Source organism: Osmerus mordax, chromosome 4 (assembly GCF_038355195.1).
Source record: "Osmerus mordax isolate fOsmMor3 chromosome 4, fOsmMor3.pri, whole genome shotgun sequence".
NCBI classification, from domain to species: Eukaryota; Metazoa; Chordata; class Actinopteri; order Osmeriformes; family Osmeridae; genus Osmerus; species Osmerus mordax.
The window spans coordinates 3,760,916-3,781,713 of record NC_090053.1 but is presented as its reverse complement, the minus strand read 5'-3'; the positions used below and the strand labels follow the sequence as shown (position 1 = coordinate 3,781,713).

The window sequence follows — 20,798 nt, the reverse complement described above, 5'->3', positions numbered from 1 at the left end:
TGATGTCAAATGTCAGGCTGTCAATTTTCTGGAAACACATGCTGTGCTGTTGTTGGGCATGACGAGACATGAGTTATGGTCCGGGTGGAGCAGGCAAGTGTAAATTGCCTGTATGCTTGTAGGTAATTTAAAGTGCCTATGTTACATTTGAACAAACTAGGAGATAGGTCTACTATTTACTTATCCAGATAACCATCTAATGTTCTTATTGTTAAGATAACAATATTGTCTTAGGTTCCTAGCACAGTAGTTGAGTTATAGTTAGCTAGTCAGCTATTAGTCAGCTACATTAGCTAGCTAAAAACACCGTAGAAACATTTTAAGCAGTGAACTAAGTGACTGTGAAGTCCCTGTACCTTCAATCAAAAATTTCCGCCGTTTTCAATGTGTATCCCTTAATAATAAAAATGGTCTATCCAATATCAATGACATGGCGCTAGTAGCATGGTCTGAATAACGTATTGTAGTTCCGCTGTCAATCTCTTGAGTTTTCGTCTGATTCTGATAGACCCCGCGAAAGTTTCAATTCAGGGCGGGACAGTAAGTCTTAAAGGGGCAGCAACATCAATCGTTGCATATTTGCAATTGTCATTAAATTCTGACTCAGTCTTAGTAATAAAATACCTAAAACTATAATTTCCGGAATTAATTAAATCCCAAACTGACCTAGCATTGCTGGCTGTCCATAAGGTTGCATCCAATTAGTTACCATTTTCTTTCGAGCTGCGTTTCTAAAGAGTAGCCACTAGGTAGGCATACTGTTGTTTTTAAATCATATTTACCCGACCTTTATTTATTTCTGTGCAGCTGGGCTGTTTGACCCCTTTTTGGGCCTGCCTGGTCTAGTAATTCTGCAATCATGTTAAATAAACTGCAACATTTCCGTTTCCAAACTCAGTGTAGTTGATTTCTGAATGATTTTTTTCTATGACGTTAAGTGAAAACGTGTGTTAACAGCCTTTGACTGGGACATTATAGCATAGTGGGGAACACAGTTGAAGTTTGAAATTTGAAATCCGTTATTTCGCATGTCTAAAGCTATTCTTTTTTGAGACAGAGACTTATCTTGCTTTCTGAAGGAAGAAATTACGTGTTTCTGGCCTATTGATCACTGTTTAAGTCTTGTGAGGAGGACTTTTATCTTAAAAACAACACTTATCTTTGTCCGAGTTAAATCTATAAACTCTGCATAAATACCATGTCCAACCCGGTTGTTCTTTTCTGTCTTGTTTTTGTTTTCCCACATAGGCCTAATGTTTCTCACATCATAACTTGAATTAACACAGTTATACAGGGTTAACATGTTCCACATTTGTGTTCAGGGGGTTACTGTGTCTTCGAGGTCACCTCTGCAAAATAGAAATCGAATCATTGGAGCATTAATATCATTCATTTCACAATGGCAAATCCTCTTGCAACAGTTATAAATGCCATTGGCAGCAATGAATTCGGTGAAGAGTTTTAAAATAAATGTCCCAAAACAAGCCATTTGAGGATTGCTGGCATGTGGTATGTGGAACAGATCCAGAGATTTAAAAACTCGAAATTGAAGTAAACAATACTGCCTGCATAAACATTGCCATAACCACGACATAAGTAGCTAGCTAACTCAAATGACCACAGTGATTTTTAATATTTTATTTCACTTTAAACCCCAATTACACACAATTGAGAGGGGGTCCTTGGGCTCGGGAATGGACAAACACGATATTCATAAATAGTCTAATCAAATGAAAAATTATTAAGAGGTTCATTGAATTGTACATGACCCTCTTATTCAGATATTTCTAACTTTGCCAAATTAGACATTTGAATGTCCTATATGTTTATAAAAGTACGGTGTGTGTTGCCTTTTCATTGTTTCACCAATAATGTCTCTTACATATTGAATATTAGTATTTTCAGGAAGACAAGATATTCCCGATGTCCTCAACCTTACGATAACATGTGTGCGGATAGAACTGATAAGGGTCGAATAGTTCACTAACAAGATCGACGATAGGACGGGAGTTTCAGCCATAAAGATTGTGATTGGACACGTGGACTTTACATCATACCTTGAGGAACGTACCTCCTCCCTCTGTGTCAACAAATGCTACAGCAGAAAGTGACATGGACAGAAGTTAGCAGATTCAGAGACTCGAGTCCGACTGATTTCATTATTTCGTATTTGTCATCAGCAGTATAGTATATACAGTATATATAGTATTCATTAGCTAAAGAACAAAGACAGGACAACAAAAACGCTACAATTAGTATGTCCATCAACGAGCAAGTTAGCTAGTTGGAGCTAACAAAACCGCCGCAACAACAAGAAGTTGAAGTGGTGATCCACCTTCCAATCATCAATATGGACACAGATAACGAATGAACTACAAGTGGACATCAAGAAAATAATTCAGGACATTTATAAATGCCTGACATCAATAGTCGTTTCACTACATAGCTAATTGGGAAGCTTTGTGTGATTCGTTCAGACCTGAATTGATTGTTGTTTTTAAACTATGTTTCCTTTGGATTCGCCATGGAACATCTCCTTTGCTGGTTGTGGCTTCTTGGGTATCTACCACATAGGAGTTGCCAGTTGTCTTCTTGAACAGGCTCCTTTTTTAGTGGCAAATGCCCGGCACATCTATGGAGCATCTGCCGGTGCACTTACTGCTTCTGCTCTAGTTAGCGGAGCATGTTTAGGTAAGGTCTCACTTTCGGTTCTTTGTCTACCACAAACACCACCAAATGACTTGTGGTGACTCGAGATATGCTCTTTGTTGTTGTTGAACGCGTGCCCCCATTATTATTATTATCAGTCAGTTGTTGTCAGTCGTCAATTGTCAGTTGGCAACTTTTGTTTCTCAGGTGAAGCAGGTGCCAACATCATTGATGTTGCAAAGGAGGCAAGGAAACGTTTCCTTGGGCCCATGCATCCCTCCTTCAACCTGGTGAAGATTATGCGTGTCATGCTGTACCGTACACTGGCCCATGATGCTCACCACCGGGCCACAGGTCGGTTGGGGATCTCCCTAACACGAGTGTCAGACGGGGAGAATGTTCTGGTGTCCCAGTTCAACAGCAAGGAGGAGCTAGTGCAGGTGAGTGTTTCTCACAGTGGTTCTTACGGTCACCAATCAACAAACTAGGTTCCGATGCTTGAAGCTTTCACAAACATTCACAAACAACCTTCAGAATTACACACAGCTGTTACAGCAGATCCATAAGATCTATTGGCGTTCTACCTAACGTGTTGTCTGTCTTTGAAATCAGGCATGTCTATGCAGTGCCTACATCCCTGTGTATTGTGGACTCATCCCTCCTACACTACAGGGTGTGGTAAGTACACAAACGTATTTACATTTAGCATGTGTTCTGTGTATGTTTGTTTGTGAGCAAAGGTTCAATAGAACTCTTTAAAAAAGATATACCGGCCAAAATACCAGCAAGGTCAATTGGAGAGCTGTAGATTATGAGTAGACGTTGAAAATCTATTCAGTGGTCTTCAAAATGACATCTACAAAAACATGTAATAGGCAACTCCTCACAATATTATTACTCAACTAGTATTGGAAGTGTGCTGACCTTTCATCTGGTTCCCTGTTTTTGTTTTTGTTGTGTTGCTCTTGGCACTGAGTTTTCAGTGTTCCTCCCTTAAATGCTCCTCCTCCTCTCAGGAATGTGTTCTTCTTTTTTTAACTCTTGGGTAGTAGCGACACGATTGGTTAAATGTTTTCTGTTTTCTAATCGAAAGGAAACTCAACAACGTTGACATAGTTTTAGAATATAATCATACAATTCATATTATATAGGTATACCAAAATATCCTAGACGTCTCACCGCATATTGTGCACGTGTGTGTGAATTTGATTTCCAAATGTAACATGAATGAATGTGACAATGCTAAATGGCAGACATTTAAAGGTTTGCCTTTCCTCTCTTGTGTGTCAGTTTCAGAAGAAACCCCAAATTAGGATATATCTGTCTGTTAACACAGACCCTCCAGGAGAGATTTAGATCATTTAATGGATTTCAGTTGACTGAAGTTGTGGTACTATAGTTTATTAAGGATCCTCCCTGTCTCTATCTCTCTCACTCTTTGTCTATTTCTCTCACTGACTCTCTGCCCATTGACACGTAATTCTATTTCAGCGCTATGTGGATGGAGGGATTTCAGATAACCTGCCCCAATATGAGCTGAAGAACACCATCACAGTGTCACCCTTCTCCGGAGAGAGTGACATCTGCCCTAGGGACTCCTCCACCAACATGCATGAGCTCCGCTTCACTAACACCAGCATCCAGTTCACCCTCACCAACCTCTACAGGGTCTCCCGGGCCCTCTTTCCCCCCGACCCAATGGTAGGTATTAGAGGTTTAGTATACTGTATTGAATATTGTATATTAACTGTATATTATCTGTATCTTTTGGAAGTTTATTTAGGAGGTTTACTATTTTAGCTCATCATAGATGTAATCTATATTCTGTGTACATATATGTTATGTTATGCCAGGTTGCTTTGCATTGTCTTGTCCTAAGAATTTCAGTGCCCAGTCTGACCTTGTGTTGTTCTGTGCATCTGACAATAAAATACTTTAACTTGAACTAGGTCACCAGCACTCATACACATGATTAAGTACAATTCCAAAATTTATGAACTAAATGTCAATGTGTGTGTTTTTCTAGGTTATGAAGGCCATGTGCAAGCAAGGATATAAGGATGCTCTTCACTTTCTAAAGAAAAACGGTATGATAGAGATAGTATGTTTGTTATCTCTAAAGCTTTTCATTTCAGGTATTTTTCTTTCTCTGGTGAGATAAGAAAATACGTGTATAACCCAATTCTTTGTGTTGAAATATATTTAAATAACTGATGTCCCCAGTTTACCCATAAAGGTTTTCAATTTCGACATGGCTGACTCAGCATTAATTTGCAGATAATAGAAGATTTCACAGAGTAGCTTGAATTACTTTTCTGACTGCTTTGGAACACAATGTTACAGTTTTACATTGCTACACTAGTAAACATTAGTATGGTTGGATAAGATTGAAACTGATCAGATTTACAGGCTCTCAAAATTATAAGGCTTTTGCTGCCCACATAAGGCCGCTCAGCATTTGTTATTTTATCATCCTACGCTCTGTAATTGAAACGAATGGGTGGGAAAATTCAGTTGAAATGTTTTGTACATAAACACATTAAATGTAGATAATAAGAGACAAAATGGCTTTTGTTTTAAGGACTGCTGAACTACCAGGGACCTCAAAGAGCTCTACTGGGCAGTAGGGAGGAAGAGGATAACTGGGCAGATAACGAGTTGGAGGGAAAGCCCCATGTAGAGTGTGTCATCGGCAAGGACGGAGCAGTAATGGTCCGCTCACGTCCCAGCAAAGAAAACCGTATCGTTGAAAAGCTGCCACCTAGAGTACACAAAGGTACGGGAGAGAATATAACCTCCACGGTGGAGAAAACAAAGCAAGAAACGTCCATAGTAAATACCTTTTGGGAATATTTGGAGTTAGTGCTTTCTTTGTCTCCCTCTACAGCACTGGTGGAGGCATGCAAGGAGAAAAAGAGCTACGCGCAGTCACTAAGCAACCTGCTGCCTGTCAGACTGGCCTCTGCTATGATGCTTCCTTACACGCTTCCTCTGGAGTCTGCCCTGTCCATGACTGTGAGGTAAGACAGCCATCTTTGCTGCTTTGATACTGCAGTAGCGCCACTTGTTTGTTGCGCCACTTGTTTGTTGTTGTTTGTTCAAGGAAGATATACATTTTAGGCGGTGAGCATTTCAATCATAACTTTCACATGACTTTACACAAAGACAATTTAAATGTACAGTTTGGAGGGTGTGGTGAGTCTGTGGTAGAAGTAAATATGTGGCATGGAATGAAAATTATTCTGAAGTGTGTAATGACTTCTTGTCCTATAAACAAGACTCTTAGAATGGATGCCGGATGTGCAGGAAGATGTGGGCTGGATTGGAGGGCAGACGGTTAAAATGGTTCAGTGTGTTCTGCGTCAGGCCTCTAAAAGTGTCTCTCAGCGCATATCTGCCAGGTGAGAGAAACCATAGGTTCATACTCACACTTATACTCTTTGACATTCTCACTGTGGTCCCTGATGTGTAGGACTCCTAGTGTGAAAATATGTCTCCAGAGAGGTAAGCTTTTTTGCCTCTTGTTTTTGACCATAGGTTTTCCTACCAGCTGGAGCTGAGGCACTGCCAGTCTCTCCCGAACCCGATCAGACGTAACAGCATCCTGCCTAACTGGGTGTGTGACAACAGCCCCACAATGCAGGATGTCTTCATGCGTCTGGACCAGTTTCAGAGGCAGCTGCTGCCCAGCGCCTTCAGCGTCAACATGGACCTGAAGGGCTCCTTTTGCACTGGATCCATCCCACCGGTCAATAACTCTCTTTCACCCTCACACTCCCAAGAGGGCCTGGTCATGCACGAGATCAGCCAGAACTCTCCAGAAGAACCTGCCTCACCAGGGGTTATCTTCAGGTCTTAGGAGACCATGTTACACTGCCGCAGGAAGTCCCTGAAACTGGGCCAATGCAACTTCCCTTTCAGCATCCCTTAATAGCCCCTTAATTTAAAGTTATTTTAATGCATTTATTGAGAGATTGTGTCCTCACTCCAAAGATCCAAACTGGCTAGGATGGCTGGCTTTTGCAGTTCTTACTATTTCTTAATTTGATCAATTACTTTTCTCTAATGCAGAGAAACCAAAAATATTACAGCTATAATAAGTCTGTATTGCAGGCCTATTGTTTTTGTTGGGTCTCCCTTTTGTGCAATACAATGCACATAATATGTTATACATACAGTCAACTAGATGCATTTCATTAAAGCACAACACATGAGGAAGGATAGATTCCTCCTCCAGCCAAACCTTAGCCTAGTGGTCCCCTCCCATACCCTCAGATATAAAATGATTTACTTAATCTGAAAGTGAAAGTGAATTATTATTTTTGAACTAAAACTCAATGGGGTAGAGATCACCACTGGCATGTTGTGCTGACGTAAGTGTCTGTTAACAAGGCATGAAATGTAGCAAGACCAGTACTTCATCAGATTGCTGCTACACTATAGTTATCAGCTCTAACCCAGGTTAATTGTCTGCTGCCTATTGCGTAAGGGTGCCAGAGGCCAATAAGAAAGAAAATAAAGAACAGAAATGGAGATACTGTGAATGTAAATCTGTAAGGTGGCGACAAAGTGGGTTTCCATATATAGTCATGCCAATCTAGTGCCAATGCAGTATTGAAAATCGGTAGTTTCTTTGGTCATAATGCTTCTGAAAATTTTTATTGAATCAATTGATATAGGCTTTACATGAGGCCTGCCTTATGTGAAAAGGCTATCTTGCTTTTGAAAATGACACTTTAGACTTTGAACACTATTGATGTAATTACAGATTTTTGTGCATAATGACAATTGAATACTTATTATAATAAATTTTCGCAATAATCCAGTTTGCAAATCAGGTTTTAGAGAGGTTAAAATCAATGAGAAATAATATTCAGTTTTTTTTTAAATATATAATTCTAATTGCATCGGAATCTTAACAGGAACTTTTACTATAATGTACAGTAGGCCTATTAGTTGAATGAAAATCATTTATTACGACCTGCTCAAATGATATGAAGTGCCTTTATTTCTGCACATTTAAGACACTGAAAATAAAATTAATTGTTGAACAACAATGTATTGTCAATGCAATATTAGCTAATTACACGGTTCACGTTTACTAACCCCAACCCACAAGCCAACTCAGACAGCTGTAGCTTTAATACATATAGCCTGTAGGCCACGTTCCGTCACTGATTTATGCAGCGGTAATAATCTGTGTAGGAGTCTTGAGAATGCGTCATCCTCAAGGCTATATCCCTTCAGATGCAGCGTCCTTCCAAAGTTCGCAGGCTGCATAGTTTTCACATCCACCAGTGGGCGCAGTCTTGAAAAAAAAGAAATCCAAAAAGCTCCATTCTGACTTGTCCCGTTGCGCACCATGAGCTGAATCTGCTCCGGAGAGACCGAGGAAGATGGCGGCGAATGACCGTTCCCGGTCCGAAGCTGCTAAGCAGCGACGACAGGATCAATTACAACGATGGTTGGGCTCAGAAGCCGAGCTAACAGGACCGGACACACGGGAACTTGCGACAGGACCAGGGACGCGACGGGCCAAGGTTCGGTTTGCTCAAGGGGCCGTATTTATGGCTGCTTGTTCAGCTGGGGACCGGGAAGAGGTGGCGGCGCTGCTAAGACAGGGAGCTGATATCAACCATGCCAATATAGATGGATTGACAGCGCTTCATCAGGTATGATATCTTCACATAAAGTTGCTTTACCATAGTTATTGAGCTGTACCAGCGTCGGGAGTCTCAACACCTTATCACAGTAGCAGGCTATACAGTATTAGTCTACTGCAAGAAGATAACCGATGAACTTGAACATCGGTCTTTCTCCTCTACTATTGGCAAATTTCCCCCCGCAAAATAGGCTATTCTAATTCAGAATGTAGGCAGCTAGATATGCATAAAGCAACACTTAAACTGGCGTTGAAATCTGCCGTGGTATTACGATATGAAAACTAACAAAGGTAGGTTGGGTCAACGTAAAAGTTTGCTTTTTTTCCTCTGCTGGAGTATTCGACACAAGACGGAAAGGGGAGCTTGAAAACAGACACTGTAAACTCTGCTTCCGTTGCAGACGTTTAAAATACTGTTGGCCCGTATGCAGACATATAGTGCGTTTTAGCAGTCTTCAAACATTCATTACTTTGTTGTTAAAGACTAGATAAGACAAGGAAACATGTTTTGAAGTTGCTGTTTATATTTGACTAGCTTTGTTTTCTTATATTTTCGGGGGCGGTTCCTGGGGTAGGCTACTTGATGTTAGAACCAGCACTTGCTTTGTATTTTAAATGTTAGGTTCATTGAGGGCCTAATGTCTTCACTTCAGGCAGTGATCTATAATCACTCTTATTCCAATCATTCTTGTTATCATCATATTATTGAGCAGTCTGACAAAGTAGTTATAGTCACATACTACCCATCACACAGCTCAAATAGGGGTGTGAAAGCTGTGTTTTGTATAGCCTACATTTGAGAGAATGTTTCTGACGTATTTCAGGGTACAGTAGCTGTATTTCAATTAATATATAACGCACACAGAGGCAAGTCAGCGTATCTGTGTCTTTAACATGATTTTGGCTAACCTAGCATTGCTGCTTGCTACCACCCTGCTGTATGAGTCATAACAGAAAGGAACAGAACTAGTCTGGGCAGTATCAATGTCATAAACGTCCTCAGTAATGCATTATTTCTTCCACATTTTTTATTTGTCATGAAGATATACACAATTACACATTTGTTTCCCATTATGTTCATTAAATGCAATGTAGTTTAATTAACTTTATTAACTTAACCCATATTTTTTGCCAGTGACAACCATCGTAGGCTATCTTGTTGAGTTAAAATGGTTTGAGCTAAAAGACATGCACATCCTTGCCATGCCTTTCTCTTAATACCTGAAGAACAGTCTCTGTGTTAAGATGTGCACGTGTTTGCGCCTTCATGTTTGGTTGTCTGTGCATTGCTGTCACCCAGTGTGGTCTCTCTCTCCTGCTGTCCATCCCTTTCTCCCCTGTTGCTCACTAGTTGCCTGGCAACTAGAATTAAATATAGGTCTACACTCTCTAAACTTTCCATCCCCTTCATCCAAAGCCTCTCTGTCTTCTCCCTCGCGCTGCTCCCTCTTCTCAATTTTTTCTGTCTCACTCTTTCTGTCTCTCTTTGCCAAGTCCCCATGGTAGGGACTTTGGGGATTTCAGATGAAGAAATGGAAAACATTCCTCAAACTGCTCAAGCTGCTGTTGTCAAAGGCGATTTCCACAATGAGTCACTTGATGACCCAGTGAAGGACTGGTAGAAAACGTTGCACATTCATAGAAAGGAGTAGAATAAGTGCCCGTCTGTTCATTCCGTGGAGAGTTCACAGTAGTTAAGGAGGGGGTGTGGGGGTCCCCCTTGGCTGCACACTTGCATCCATCATAGGGAGCCTTTATGGGCCTCCAGTACAGGGGAGAACAGACCTACCTTTTCCTGGACTGGTGGAGATCTCTATTCCGTAAACCACTTCAGCCTACCAGTTATCCCACTTCATGAACATGGGGAGCAGGCTTAAATAGCTTTGTGATTAGTCAATTTAGGTGCCTTAGTGCCTTCAAGGAAAGCCTCTTAGCTGGCGTATGAAAGCCTTGATAGACAGTATGCTCTACGAGCTAAAAAGTTCTCGGAAACTGGAGTCGATAGCTTAGGGAGCTCTGGAAGGAGGGTCTCTCGCAGGTGAAATATAAATAAAGGCCTGGAGAGAAATAAACAATGAAAAGCAAGAGCTGTTCTCGGACCAGGCATTGGGAGTTGTCTCCAGTACTCTCCTATCATTTATCATGTACCTCGTGTTAAATGTAACCTGTTCAAGCAGTTTAATCATACTTTAGGCTGAGGCGTTGGATAAGCTCTTGTGTCATACACCATATTTGCTAGACTGATAGCACTTAGCCTAGATTGATAGATTGTTATCAATCATACAATCAGACCCCGACACCAGCCATCTCTAAGGTACTGGGATGAGGAATGACTAGATGCCATCATCTACCACCCACACAGCTTTTAACAGCTCCTTTTCTCCCCAGAGAATACTAGACAGAATAGATAACTGTTCCCAATCCCTTTCAATAGGTTTTATAACAGTCTGGCTTTGTATTAGTAGCTAATCAGTCTGAAAAGGGACCCCAAATTGTTTATTTTATTGTAAAGTGCATACATCCTTTTCTGCCAAGTGTGCAGAAAAATAACCACACAAAGCACTGTATTCTACGTTACTAAAATTCTGAACGGCTTTACAGACGTATTGCATTGTGATAGCATAGGTAGTATAGCTTTGTGGGCAAATGCTCAAATCCCCACCCTGTACATTGATTTGGATAAAAAGCATCTGCCAAGTGATTACATTACATTACATAGGCTCCTTGTATAGTGGTTGTAGTTCAGTCTGTGTGTGTCTCCTGGCAGGCATGTATAGATGAAAACGCAGAGATGGTCCAGTTCCTGGTGGAGAGCGGGAGCGATGTGAGCCGGGGAGACAACGAAGGCTGGACTCCTCTTCATGCTTCAGCTTCCTGCGGCTTCATCCAAATCACCAAGTGGGTGTTTATTATCACACTTTACATGTTATGCCAAAATGTAGGCCCTCAGATGTCATCGCAAGTGTGACAATCGGAAATGAGTGAGCAAGAATCTGAATGCAAAAGTAAAGAAAATGCAAATATATGGGAGGGGGGGGGGGTCATGTGAATGTGAGCAACCATTGGGAGTCAGGTGGCTGAGCGGTTAGAGAATCGGGCTACTAATCAGAAGTTCGCTGGTTCGTTTCCGGCCGTGCAAAAATGACGTTGTGTCCTTGGGCAAGACACTTCACCCTACTTGCCTCGGGGGGAATGTCCCTGTACTTACTGTAAGTCGCTCTGGATAAGAGCGTCTGCTAAATGACTAAATGTAAATGTAAACCATATTAGCGTAGTGCCTTGTGTGTGTGTGTGTGTTTGCTGCAGGTACCTGATAGAGCATGGTGCGCAGGTGGGGGCAGTTAACAGTGAAGGAGAGCTTCCTCTGGATGTGGCCACAGAGGATGCCATGGAGAGACTCCTCAAGGCTGAAATCAAGAAGCAGGGTGGGAACTATGTGGCCTAATTAACCCATGCATAAATCTGTCCTGGCTCCCGATGGCTACTTCCTGCCAAGTCTATTCTCTGTACTTTGCCAGACAGATATTACGTTGTTGGCACATATTGTTGTTATAGTTTGGTCTTGACATCTTAATAAATTGATAATAGCGGGGTTAGTTGTAATGTTACTATAGGAACATCAGGCTGCTCTGAAAAACGTAATTTGTAAACTAAACTAACCAAACGATACACATCATTGACCACTCTGGTTACCTACCATTGTCTCTTACCTAACCTTTACATCCCAGTGTCTGTTAATGTGTGTGTTCACATGTATGTGTGTGCTAACTTGTATGTGTGTGTTAACTTGTATGTGTGTGTTCTGCCTGACCTGTGTGACCCTCAGGCGTAGATGTGGACAAGGCCAGGCGGGAGGAGGAGAGGATCATGCTGCAGGATGCCATGGCTGTGTTGGCAGGGAGTGGCACTCTCACACCTCACCCAAACACCAAGGCCACCGCTCTCCACGTAGCTGCCGCCAAGGGCTACATTGAAGTCATGAAGTGAGCTCCACACACACAAACACACACAAGAAGTGACCACGTGGCAGCTTTTGGCATCAATCTGCGGACCCGAAACACTTATTTTTATTCACTGCTCTGCCCTTGTGTCGTTTTTTTCTTTCCCACTGCCCCTTTGTGCTAAATGCCTCTCTCTCTCTCTCTCTCTCTCTCTCTCTCTCTCTCACTCTCTCTCTCTAACTCTCTCTCTCTAACTCTCTCTCTAACTCTCTCCTTTCATCCCCCACTCTTTCATTATCTCTCGCTCGGTCTTTCTGTGTCTCTCTCTCTCTCTGTCTCTCTCTCTCAGGGTGCTGTTGCAGTGTGGGCTGGATGTGGATAGCCGGGACTGTGATGGGTGGAGCCCACTGCATGCAGCAGCTCACTGGGGACAGGAGGAGGTGTGCTCCCTGCTGGCTGACAACATGTGTGACATGGCTGCCGTCAACATCGTGGTGAGGAGGCAGGCACCTGCACCACTCTCTCACACACACACACAATATTATTATGCTGTATGTTGACTTCTGGGCTGTGACTGTCCTTATTTCAGGGCCAGACCCCTTTGGATGTTGCTGACGAGAATCTAGTTGATACTCTGGAGGAGTTGCAGAAGAAACAAAATGCTGTAATTATTGTCTCTGACTTGAGGTTGCAAGACTGTGCCTTCAGTTTAACCAGCTTTGGCTACTTTTTGTGTTACTAACGCTGTTCTGTATTTGTTCTTAGCTACGCACTGAGAAAGCCAAACTCTCTCAGACGCCTGTTATCGAGACCAGCCCGCCTATCTCCATGGCTCCAGTTCGCCCACGCAGGTCAGTGTACAAGCGTGTGTTTCAGTCTGATTTAATCACCGAATCACTGGGCACCTCATCGTGTTTGCATGAAGGTATGATGTCACGATTGCCTATGTTCCCCTGCACCCTCTTGTGACCACCCACCCACAAGTAGTAACTCTTCATATTGGATAAACAGTTCATTTCCAGCTCCTAGCCACAGCACACAGCTAAAAGCACAGTGTTTTCACTTGTCAGCCTCTCTGCCTCCTCGATTGGATTCTCCATCCCACACATACACTCTCTCATTGGCTGCACCCAGTGATTGCCCACACTGATTGGCTCCTGCATGCCACCTGTCGTTCTGCCCTTGCCCCATCCCCGCAGGACCTCAATCTCTCGTATGAGCAGCAAGGAGAAGATCTGTCTCCACGAGCGTGAGAAGCACCCCCCTCTGGCCCTGCAGAGCAGCCCTGCTGAGGACGAGGAGGAGGAGGCCCCGCCAGCCTCCCAGGCCCAGGCTCAGACCAAGGCCTCCTGCAGCTCCAGCTCTGAGGACGAGAGCGAGTCCGAGAGCGACACAGAGTCAGGTGAGAGGAACTCGCAGTCCTTACCACTGTGACCAAGTTAGATAGGCCTACCTTGGTATCACGTGCCTTGTCCCTGCATATCCGTGGTAGACATCCTTTGAAGGCAATGCTGTGCAGTGTGGAGCTTTACATTCCAAACCCTCTGTGTATTTAATACTGTGACTGTTGAGTGACTTTATTACACAGTCCAATGGAAGTTGTAATGGCTTATAATAACATCTGTCTGATTATGCTGTTGCAGAGAAGGCAAAAAACCGAGAGATTATCAACAACTTGAACAATAAGCGCAACAGTTCTGCACCCCATGCTACCTCTACGGCAACTAGTACTTCGGGAAACCAGGTTAAAAAGGTCAGACTCACATTCACATTTTTTTATTCTGCTTTTATCCAAAGCAATTTACAAATTGTGGGTACAGTAAGTGCAGTGCAAATTAAGGACTAGAAGTTCACAGTTTTAGTGATAAGGAATTGATTTTACATTTACAGTCTGAAACCTGACTTAAACTCTCTTATACATAACTGCACTGATAAGCTTGGTTCAAGTTTCTCGCTAGGAGAACATCTACTGCTCCCGGCTCCATGACTGGGTAGTATTGTGGTTGAGGCCACCACCTTATGATCAGATGAGCAGCATGTGCTGTGTCTCCTCCCTGTGCAGCAGGACCCAGGGAAGCCCCCAGCCCCTGAGGCCCCTGGCTCCTGGAGGACCTCTCTGAGGAAGGCGGGGAGCTCGGTGACTCTGGGCTCGGCCGGAGTGGCTGACCCCGGCCAGGAGAGCAGCAGGGCCCCTGAGTCAGCCCTGGGCATGACGCGCTCCGCCTCCAGCCCTCGCCTCAGTTCTGAGGCGGACTCCAAGGTATCTGCCCCCTGAAGGCCCACCCTACAGTCACACGACTGCTTCTAAAACATCGTACTCTGTACAACATGTATAAATGCGTATTAGCGCCATTAACAATGTGGATAAACTCCCTCCTCTCTCTGTCCCAGGAGCCGAGGCTCGCCAGGGTGCCTCCCACTCCGACACGCCGCCTCTTCAACATCCCGGACAGCAACCCCGACAGCTCCAGCAGGTGTGTATGCCCGTCCCGGCTGCCTTGACACGCTGGTGGAATGAGACGCTTGTTTTCAGGTTCACCGCATCTCTTTCCTTGTGCCACCCTGTCTGTCTGTCTCTCTCTCTCAGCTGGCTAAGTCGTAGCTCCTCTTACACCCGGCGCCACAATAGTCAGTCAGGGGGTGACCTCAGTAGCTCCAACTCCTCCCTGCCTCGCAGGTCAGTCACGCGGCCCCATCACCCTTTTCTGCATTTGTCTGCACTCTTGTTTGCGGTGTGTGCAGTGCAACGCTGGCTCTGGCTATGCCCTGTGAATGCTGCTTTATGTGCGACTGTACAGAATGGCCGCGGGTCTCGTTTTACAATGGCTTCGGCTGTGTTTTTCCAGCTCTTCTTATGGAAGGAGGGTGGATGACCCCACGCTGACCTCGAGCACAGGAGCCAGCTCTGCTGGACTCAGTCGGCTCAACAGCCTGGTGGCCCAGAGGTACACAACAACTCCCGCTCCAAATCTCTGGCTCATTGCGTCTGTCTGTGACTGACTGCCTTCCTAGCTGACTGACTCCATGCAAGCCTGACAGCCACTGCTTCTCCGCTACCTCTCTCCAGACAAGCTCAGGAACTGGCTGAGAAGAAGGACCCGGTCTCCGTCACCACTTACACCGCCACCAACTCTGTAACCACGACAGCAGGAGACTCTGAGACCAAGCAACGGCGCAAGTGAGTTAGGGCCTGCGGCTCTGTTCCAACGTTTACAGTACCTGTCTCTTTTTATAGATGTTTACAACTTGACCTTAAACAATGGGCCCGGCTGTGTTCAGACGGAGCTGGATGTTAACTAGGTGTTGGCTACATTCTGCCCAGGTCTTATCTGACTCCGGTGCGTGATGAGGAGGCTGAGGCCCAGAGGAAGGCTCGTTCCAGACATGCCAGACAGTCCCGGCGCTCCACTCAGGTCAGCAGCATAACCAGCCCATGCCCCAACTGAGGGGGATATCTGGGTTTGATTGAGCCAGCCTGGTGCAGTGGAACAAATAGTGTGTCTCAGCGGCGCAAACCCAGCCTGTCTGGCAACATGTCAGGCAGTCTCAAACAAATGCTGCCGGTATTTGACTGAATTTCCAAATGCTATACGACTCCAGATCTGTCTCCGATCATACTTTTTGGCTCGATGGACTCTGTTGCCACTTGTCAGCCATTAAAGACATTCCAGAATCCCTTTCTCTCTGCTCTGTGTCCAGGGGGTGACACTAACAGACCTGCAGGAGGCAGAGAAGACCATGAAGACCGACAACAAAGGGAAGGACAAGAAAGAGGACGAGGGTAACCAGAAGAAGGCAGAAGAGGGGGTGAGTGATCCTCAGGTAATGAATGCACTGCACGGTACATGAAAGTACACCAGTCTAAGGCCTGTATCGTGTGTTGGCGCATGCCAGGTGTCCAGGAAGATGATGATTCAATGTGTTGACAGGAGGTGAGCTGGAGGTCTCGAATTGCTAGTTTGCAGAAGTCTGACCTGTTGGGCCTCACCCAGCCTGCTGGCACCCCTCGTCCTAGAGGTGGGCGTTACACAGACACACCCTCTCTCTCCCGCTCTCTAACTCAATCACTCACTTTTTCTTTCCAGTACCTCTCCACATTCCTTATCATTTGTTGACTTAAAATGAGTCACCCTATGCTTCTATCTTGATGACCGTATGAACATAATAAGATGAACATGAATGTAAGAGGTATTTTCATCTGATGACTTGTTTCCTTGTTCAGATGCCGAGGGTGGGACAGGGGAGAGTGAGAGCGACAGACTGGCTAGGGAGAGTAGAGAGAGAAGGAGAGCCCGAGCCAGGAGGAGAGCCCAGAGGGCTGGAGAGGTGAGCGTTTGGACTAGTCCCATTTTGTTGTGCTGGAAGGTACTGGAAGCAAGGCTTTGGCACAAACCGTTGTCTGTCTGTCCTATCTGTTTCCACAGAGTGATGACAACGATCCCAGTGGTGAGGAGGAGTTTGGAGGCACGCAGGAGCCACAGGTCTGTCTGCATATCGGACCCTCTCTGTCTGTATTTGTCTCTGCATGTACTCTGGAAAAATGACCAATATCCACTCGATTTTCTCGTAACAGGCAGGAAGGCAGTTGAGCTCCAGGTATGGATTGGTTACTTGTGTCTTCTGATATGTCCTACTTCCTTTACGTGTATCTAAACTTAGTAGTGACTGACAGATTGGTACCTCTGATGCCCCTCTCAGGTCTGGCCTGTCCTGTAACGACTGTCTTCTGGGGGGGAGCTCTGAAACAAAGGATTATAAGAAGGTAATGGATTGGACCGTTTGAATTTGGCAATCGAGTTTGTCTATTTTCTCTCACCCAGTCACTCACTTTGTTTCTTTGTGTGGTCTGAGTGCAGCTTTTTGAAGATGTTTCTAGAGAGAACAGCCAACTTCAGTGTCAGCTTCAAGATTCCCAGAGGATTGTCACTCAGACCAGGTTGGACCTGGACAAGGCCACACAGGTGACACATGGCCTCAGTTCTCTAGCTACTCATTCGAACAAATGTAACAATGTATTTCGAATGCAAAATGAAAGAGGACTTACCCAAACCTTTTCACCGCATATGACATTTTTTTGATATTTGAACTGCTATTGACCATGTTATTATGCCATGTATGCTACAGAGACAGGAACGATTTAGCGATTGCTCAGCCCTGCTCGAGTTAGAGAAAAAGGTAAGGGTCTAGTGTCATTGGGAAAATGCCAGATGTTTTAATGCACAGGCTTGCCACACTTTGGCCACCACTGCCTGTTGGTCACGCTATCCGTCTCTGTCTTGCCCTCTCTGTTTGTGTATTTTTCTCTCACTCTATCCACTCTCCCACTTTGTCTGTCTTATTATCTGTCTGTCCGTGCTACATCTCCCATCTTGGTCTGTCCATTCCCGTTTCCCTCTCTCTGTCTCTCTCTCTGTCTCTCTCTCTCTGTTACTGGGGCTTCAGGAGCGGAGGATGTTGGAGCGGCGAGTGGCTGAGCTGGAGGAGGAGCTGAAGGTGAGAGAGAGAGAGAGAACAAAACGAACCTTCATATCGTCAACAGACACTCAGCATGCACATGCCTGATTAGCTAGTGCAAATCACTGGTGTTGTTGGAACCGTGGCAGTTCACTGAAGTATCAAACAAGGGGAATGTCTGGCTGCGTAGTTGGTGAAGCCTCTAGCTTTCATCAGATCAGACTGGTAAACAAGCCAGCTGCCAGACGTGTTTGACCTTTACTAGAAAGACTGCAACACCCTTAACATCCATTTGAGATGTCCTCTTTTGATTTATTAATCCCGCTTTTTAGAAGTGACTCTTAACCAGCAGATACAAAAAAGGATAACATGAAAAACCGTGTTAACATGTTTAGACATTGTTTCAATATACCCACACAACACTTGACTATGTGCATCATAGTCCGTCCTCAACTCAACACGCAATCATGTGCTTCTACCGTTTCAGGTTTTAGGGGACTTGAGAGCCGACAACCAGCGTCTGAAAGATGAAAACGGAGCCCTGATCCGTGTCATAAGCAAGCTCTCCAAATAGACGGAGAGAGGGAAGCAGAAAACCAACAGGGAACCCCTCCTCCACCCTCGATCCCTCCGTCCGCCCTTCCCACCCCTCTCCCTCCTCACATTCCTCCCAGTGCCAAAGAAAGAGAAAAGAGGGGGGGGGGGGGGGGGGGGGGAGGGGGGAAACAGAGAATGTCCAATGCAAAAGAGCACCATAGCTTGACATGATTGTGATGCCTTTTCAATGTAGCCTCGGCTAATCAGAGTGGCTTCAGTGTGTGTGTGCCTTAATCCCCACTTCTCACCACAGGACGTAAGGTATGTAGGCATGTATAGCTCTGGTCCGGAGCTTCCACAGTAGCAAAGAGAGGCTTGACCAGGCTGAATGCCCTTGGCTTGTGAAACATGGATAAACACACATCTAGAACTGTGTGCCAGGGGTAACTAATATGCACACACATTCCTTTATGTGCATCACAAACCCTTGATGCACATTCCACAAGCCCACGGCAACTGTGCTCTTTTAGCTCCCACTTTCTATTTATTTGTTGTGACCACATTCACGCAACATATCCACTAATTTACTCCACAGACTACTAACCATCGAAGCCCCACTCTGATCTACCAGGCACTTGTGACAATGGTTTTTATGACCTCCACCCATCCATCCAGTCATTATTTTCTAATATCCTGACTAAACATTGTTCTTTTCCTTCAACAGTAAGGCAGGCTGAACAGCCAATTGCCAGTTCATGTCCAACAGTCTTGACTCTTGAAGATAGGGGAAGTCCATGGACCTTTTTATTGGTAGTTTCATTCCACGCATGAGTGTTTGAACCCACCTACCTCTCCACCACTGCACTCCCCACTATTCTTTGTGACCACGGACACACTCCATGCCCCTTAATGACCGCAGATACAGGTCTGTTGACCGCAGCACTTTAGTCACTGCAGAGCAATACCAGATCTGTGAGGCTTTTGCCTATCCTCCTTATGAATCATCTTGTACAGAACAACTCTCTGTCACCCATACTCCCTTCTATCTGTTGGGAGAGGGAGAAGTGGAACACCACAGAGCTGAAGGTCAAAGGTCATTGCACAACAGAACTTGCTGTTCTGTAAAAGCCTAATATGCTATGCATTGTTTTTTACTATTACCATTGATATCATGATTAAGATATTATTTTCGTATTTGTTCATTGTCAAATGTCAATCCCTCCCTCTTGCAAAGGGAGCACAGTTCTTTGTATTATACATGTGTATAAAAAAAATATTAGTCTTGAATAATAATCTTCTGAAATTCAATGTCATGTAGTCTTCCTTCACATGTTGGTTTTCTAATATATTAAATGAATGTCAGCACCTAATAAAGAAAGAGTGTGTGTTTGTAGCCAATGGTTGATTATGTACAGTTAGTGTTGACATAATTTTTACCCATAAGCCCATATTGCAGAAAAGGTCATATTGTAGGACCAGCTTGCTATGACGTTTCCTTTCAAGCATTTAGACAGATAACAAGCTCATCTCTCACTTTGTCTTTGTCTCTAGAGGATGGTAGCAAGCTTCCTATACACTGCCCAAGCTCCCTGAAATGCCTGACTGTTCTTGGTAACATGTCTGTGCATTTGTAACCAGTGGTATCATCAATCTGTCTGACATTTGTGAGCATCTGAAAGTTTGGCTTCCTTTGCTGCGTCCTCCTTATCCCCCCACCCCCATAATAGTGTCCCGTCCTCTTATGGGCCTGCTAGCCAGATGTCCTACATCATTCGGATGGAGTGAAAAAAATGAGTAGAGGAACAGCTGGAATAATTTCCCTGACATTCCCACACAAAGTTGCACTGAAGATTTGGTGGGGGGTGACACAGAGACCACTGAGATGTGTTGGTTCAATTTATCAAAGATTTAAAAGTGTACGTTTGGAAATATACTCTCGGTATTGTGTCCTTTGAATTGCAAGGAGCCAGATGTTATGTAGAGTCATGAGAACCCAGACAAAGATGGAGTTCCCATCCATAGGAATCAAGCTGTAGTTCTCCCACACTCCCATCTGCTTGTCTCATCTGTGCATGAGCAGATAGACCACTGTCCTGTAGGGATAGAATTGCTGACAACAAGCTCAGCTCCTAATAAGGTAGGCTGAACTGGCCGAGGCACACTCTTTGTAAATATCCCTTAGGTCTGAGAAAGACGGAGGAAGAGAGAGAGGAAGGGAGTTAGGGAGGAAGAGGGAAGCGGATGGATTGCAACCTTATATGGGCAAAGCACTTCTTTTCCCAGGGTTTGTGGCTCTGACCCACGGCATGCAGCCAGTAAAACTCCAAACAGCTCTTTTATGCCACCTAGAGATGGTTCTGCTTCACTGCTGTTTGAACTGTAAATGAAGCCCATGAAAGTATAGGAGGATATTGAGGTGGACTCTGTCATGATGCACAGTAGCCTGGTTGATTTCACATTTAGCTAATAAGGGCCATTCTCTCATATCTTTAGATCATTTATGTATTTGTATTGTATACACATTTTTAGGTCAGTTTGACACAGCGACCTGCATG

At 44.4% G+C, this 20,798-nt stretch overlaps 2 protein-coding genes across 8 annotated transcripts; both read left to right on the top strand.

Moving 5' to 3' along the window:
* Window positions 1-2,110: 2,110 nt before the first annotated feature.
* On the top strand, window positions 2,111-7,700 carry pnpla2 (patatin-like phospholipase domain containing 2). Its single transcript, XM_067235031.1, has 9 exons — window positions 2,111-2,691; window positions 2,857-3,089; window positions 3,262-3,327; window positions 4,141-4,350; window positions 4,676-4,736; window positions 5,231-5,425; window positions 5,537-5,669; window positions 5,928-6,050; window positions 6,187-7,700. Exons 1-9 carry the CDS (start codon window positions 2,505-2,507, stop codon window positions 6,506-6,508), a joined length of 1,530 nt encoding a protein of 509 aa, XP_067091132.1. The 5' UTR covers window positions 2,111-2,504; the 3' UTR covers window positions 6,509-7,700.
* Window positions 7,701-8,010: 310 nt separating this feature from the next.
* On the top strand, window positions 8,011-19,636 carry zmp:0000001167 (protein phosphatase 1 regulatory subunit 12A). Of its 7 annotated transcripts, none has more exons than XM_067234658.1 (25): window positions 8,011-8,321; window positions 11,079-11,209; window positions 11,618-11,736; window positions 12,138-12,294; window positions 12,602-12,746; window positions 12,842-12,916; window positions 13,018-13,103; window positions 13,476-13,654; window positions 13,896-14,005; window positions 14,315-14,512; window positions 14,644-14,726; window positions 14,840-14,929; window positions 15,099-15,197; window positions 15,320-15,430; window positions 15,575-15,665; window positions 15,952-16,074; window positions 16,182-16,269; window positions 16,475-16,578; window positions 16,677-16,733; window positions 16,826-16,848; window positions 16,951-17,014; window positions 17,109-17,213; window positions 17,377-17,427; window positions 17,695-17,745; window positions 18,194-19,636. In XM_067234658.1, exons 1-25 carry the CDS (start codon window positions 8,046-8,048, stop codon window positions 18,278-18,280), a joined length of 2,703 nt encoding a protein of 900 aa, XP_067090759.1. In that variant the 5' UTR covers window positions 8,011-8,045; the 3' UTR covers window positions 18,281-19,636. The 7 variants fall into 7 exon arrangements, with proteins under 7 accessions (XP_067090759.1, XP_067090758.1, XP_067090756.1 ...); XM_067234657.1 differs by having other exon boundaries at window positions 13,452-13,654; window positions 14,318-14,512; window positions 15,952-16,059; XM_067234655.1 differs by having other exon boundaries at window positions 13,452-13,654; window positions 14,318-14,512.
* The last annotated feature ends 1,162 nt before the right edge of the window (window positions 19,637-20,798 follow it).

What these genes read in the sequence shown, in the direction of transcription:
- zmp:0000001167 (XM_067234654.1), top strand. Translation starts at nt 8,046, where the DNA reads ATGGCGGCGAATGACCGTTCCCGGTCCGAAGCTGCTAAGCAGCGACGA. An exon ending in GTTCTGAGGCGGACTCCAAG is followed by an intron (nt 14,513 to 14,643) that starts GTATCTGCCCCC and finishes TCTCTGTCCCAG; the next exon opens with GAGCCGAGGCTCGCCAGGGT. An exon ending in AGCTGGAGGAGGAGCTGAAG is followed by an intron (nt 17,746 to 18,193) that starts GTGAGAGAGAGA and finishes CTACCGTTTCAG; the next exon opens with GTTTTAGGGGACTTGAGAGC.
- pnpla2 (XM_067235031.1), top strand. Translation starts at nt 2,505, where the DNA reads ATGTTTCCTTTGGATTCGCCATGGAACATCTCCTTTGCTGGTTGTGGC. An exon ending in CTCCTACACTACAGGGTGTG is followed by an intron (nt 3,328 to 4,140) that starts GTAAGTACACAA and finishes ATTCTATTTCAG; the next exon opens with CGCTATGTGGATGGAGGGAT. An exon ending in GCCCTGTCCATGACTGTGAG is followed by an intron (nt 5,670 to 5,927) that starts GTAAGACAGCCA and finishes CCTATAAACAAG; the next exon opens with ACTCTTAGAATGGATGCCGG.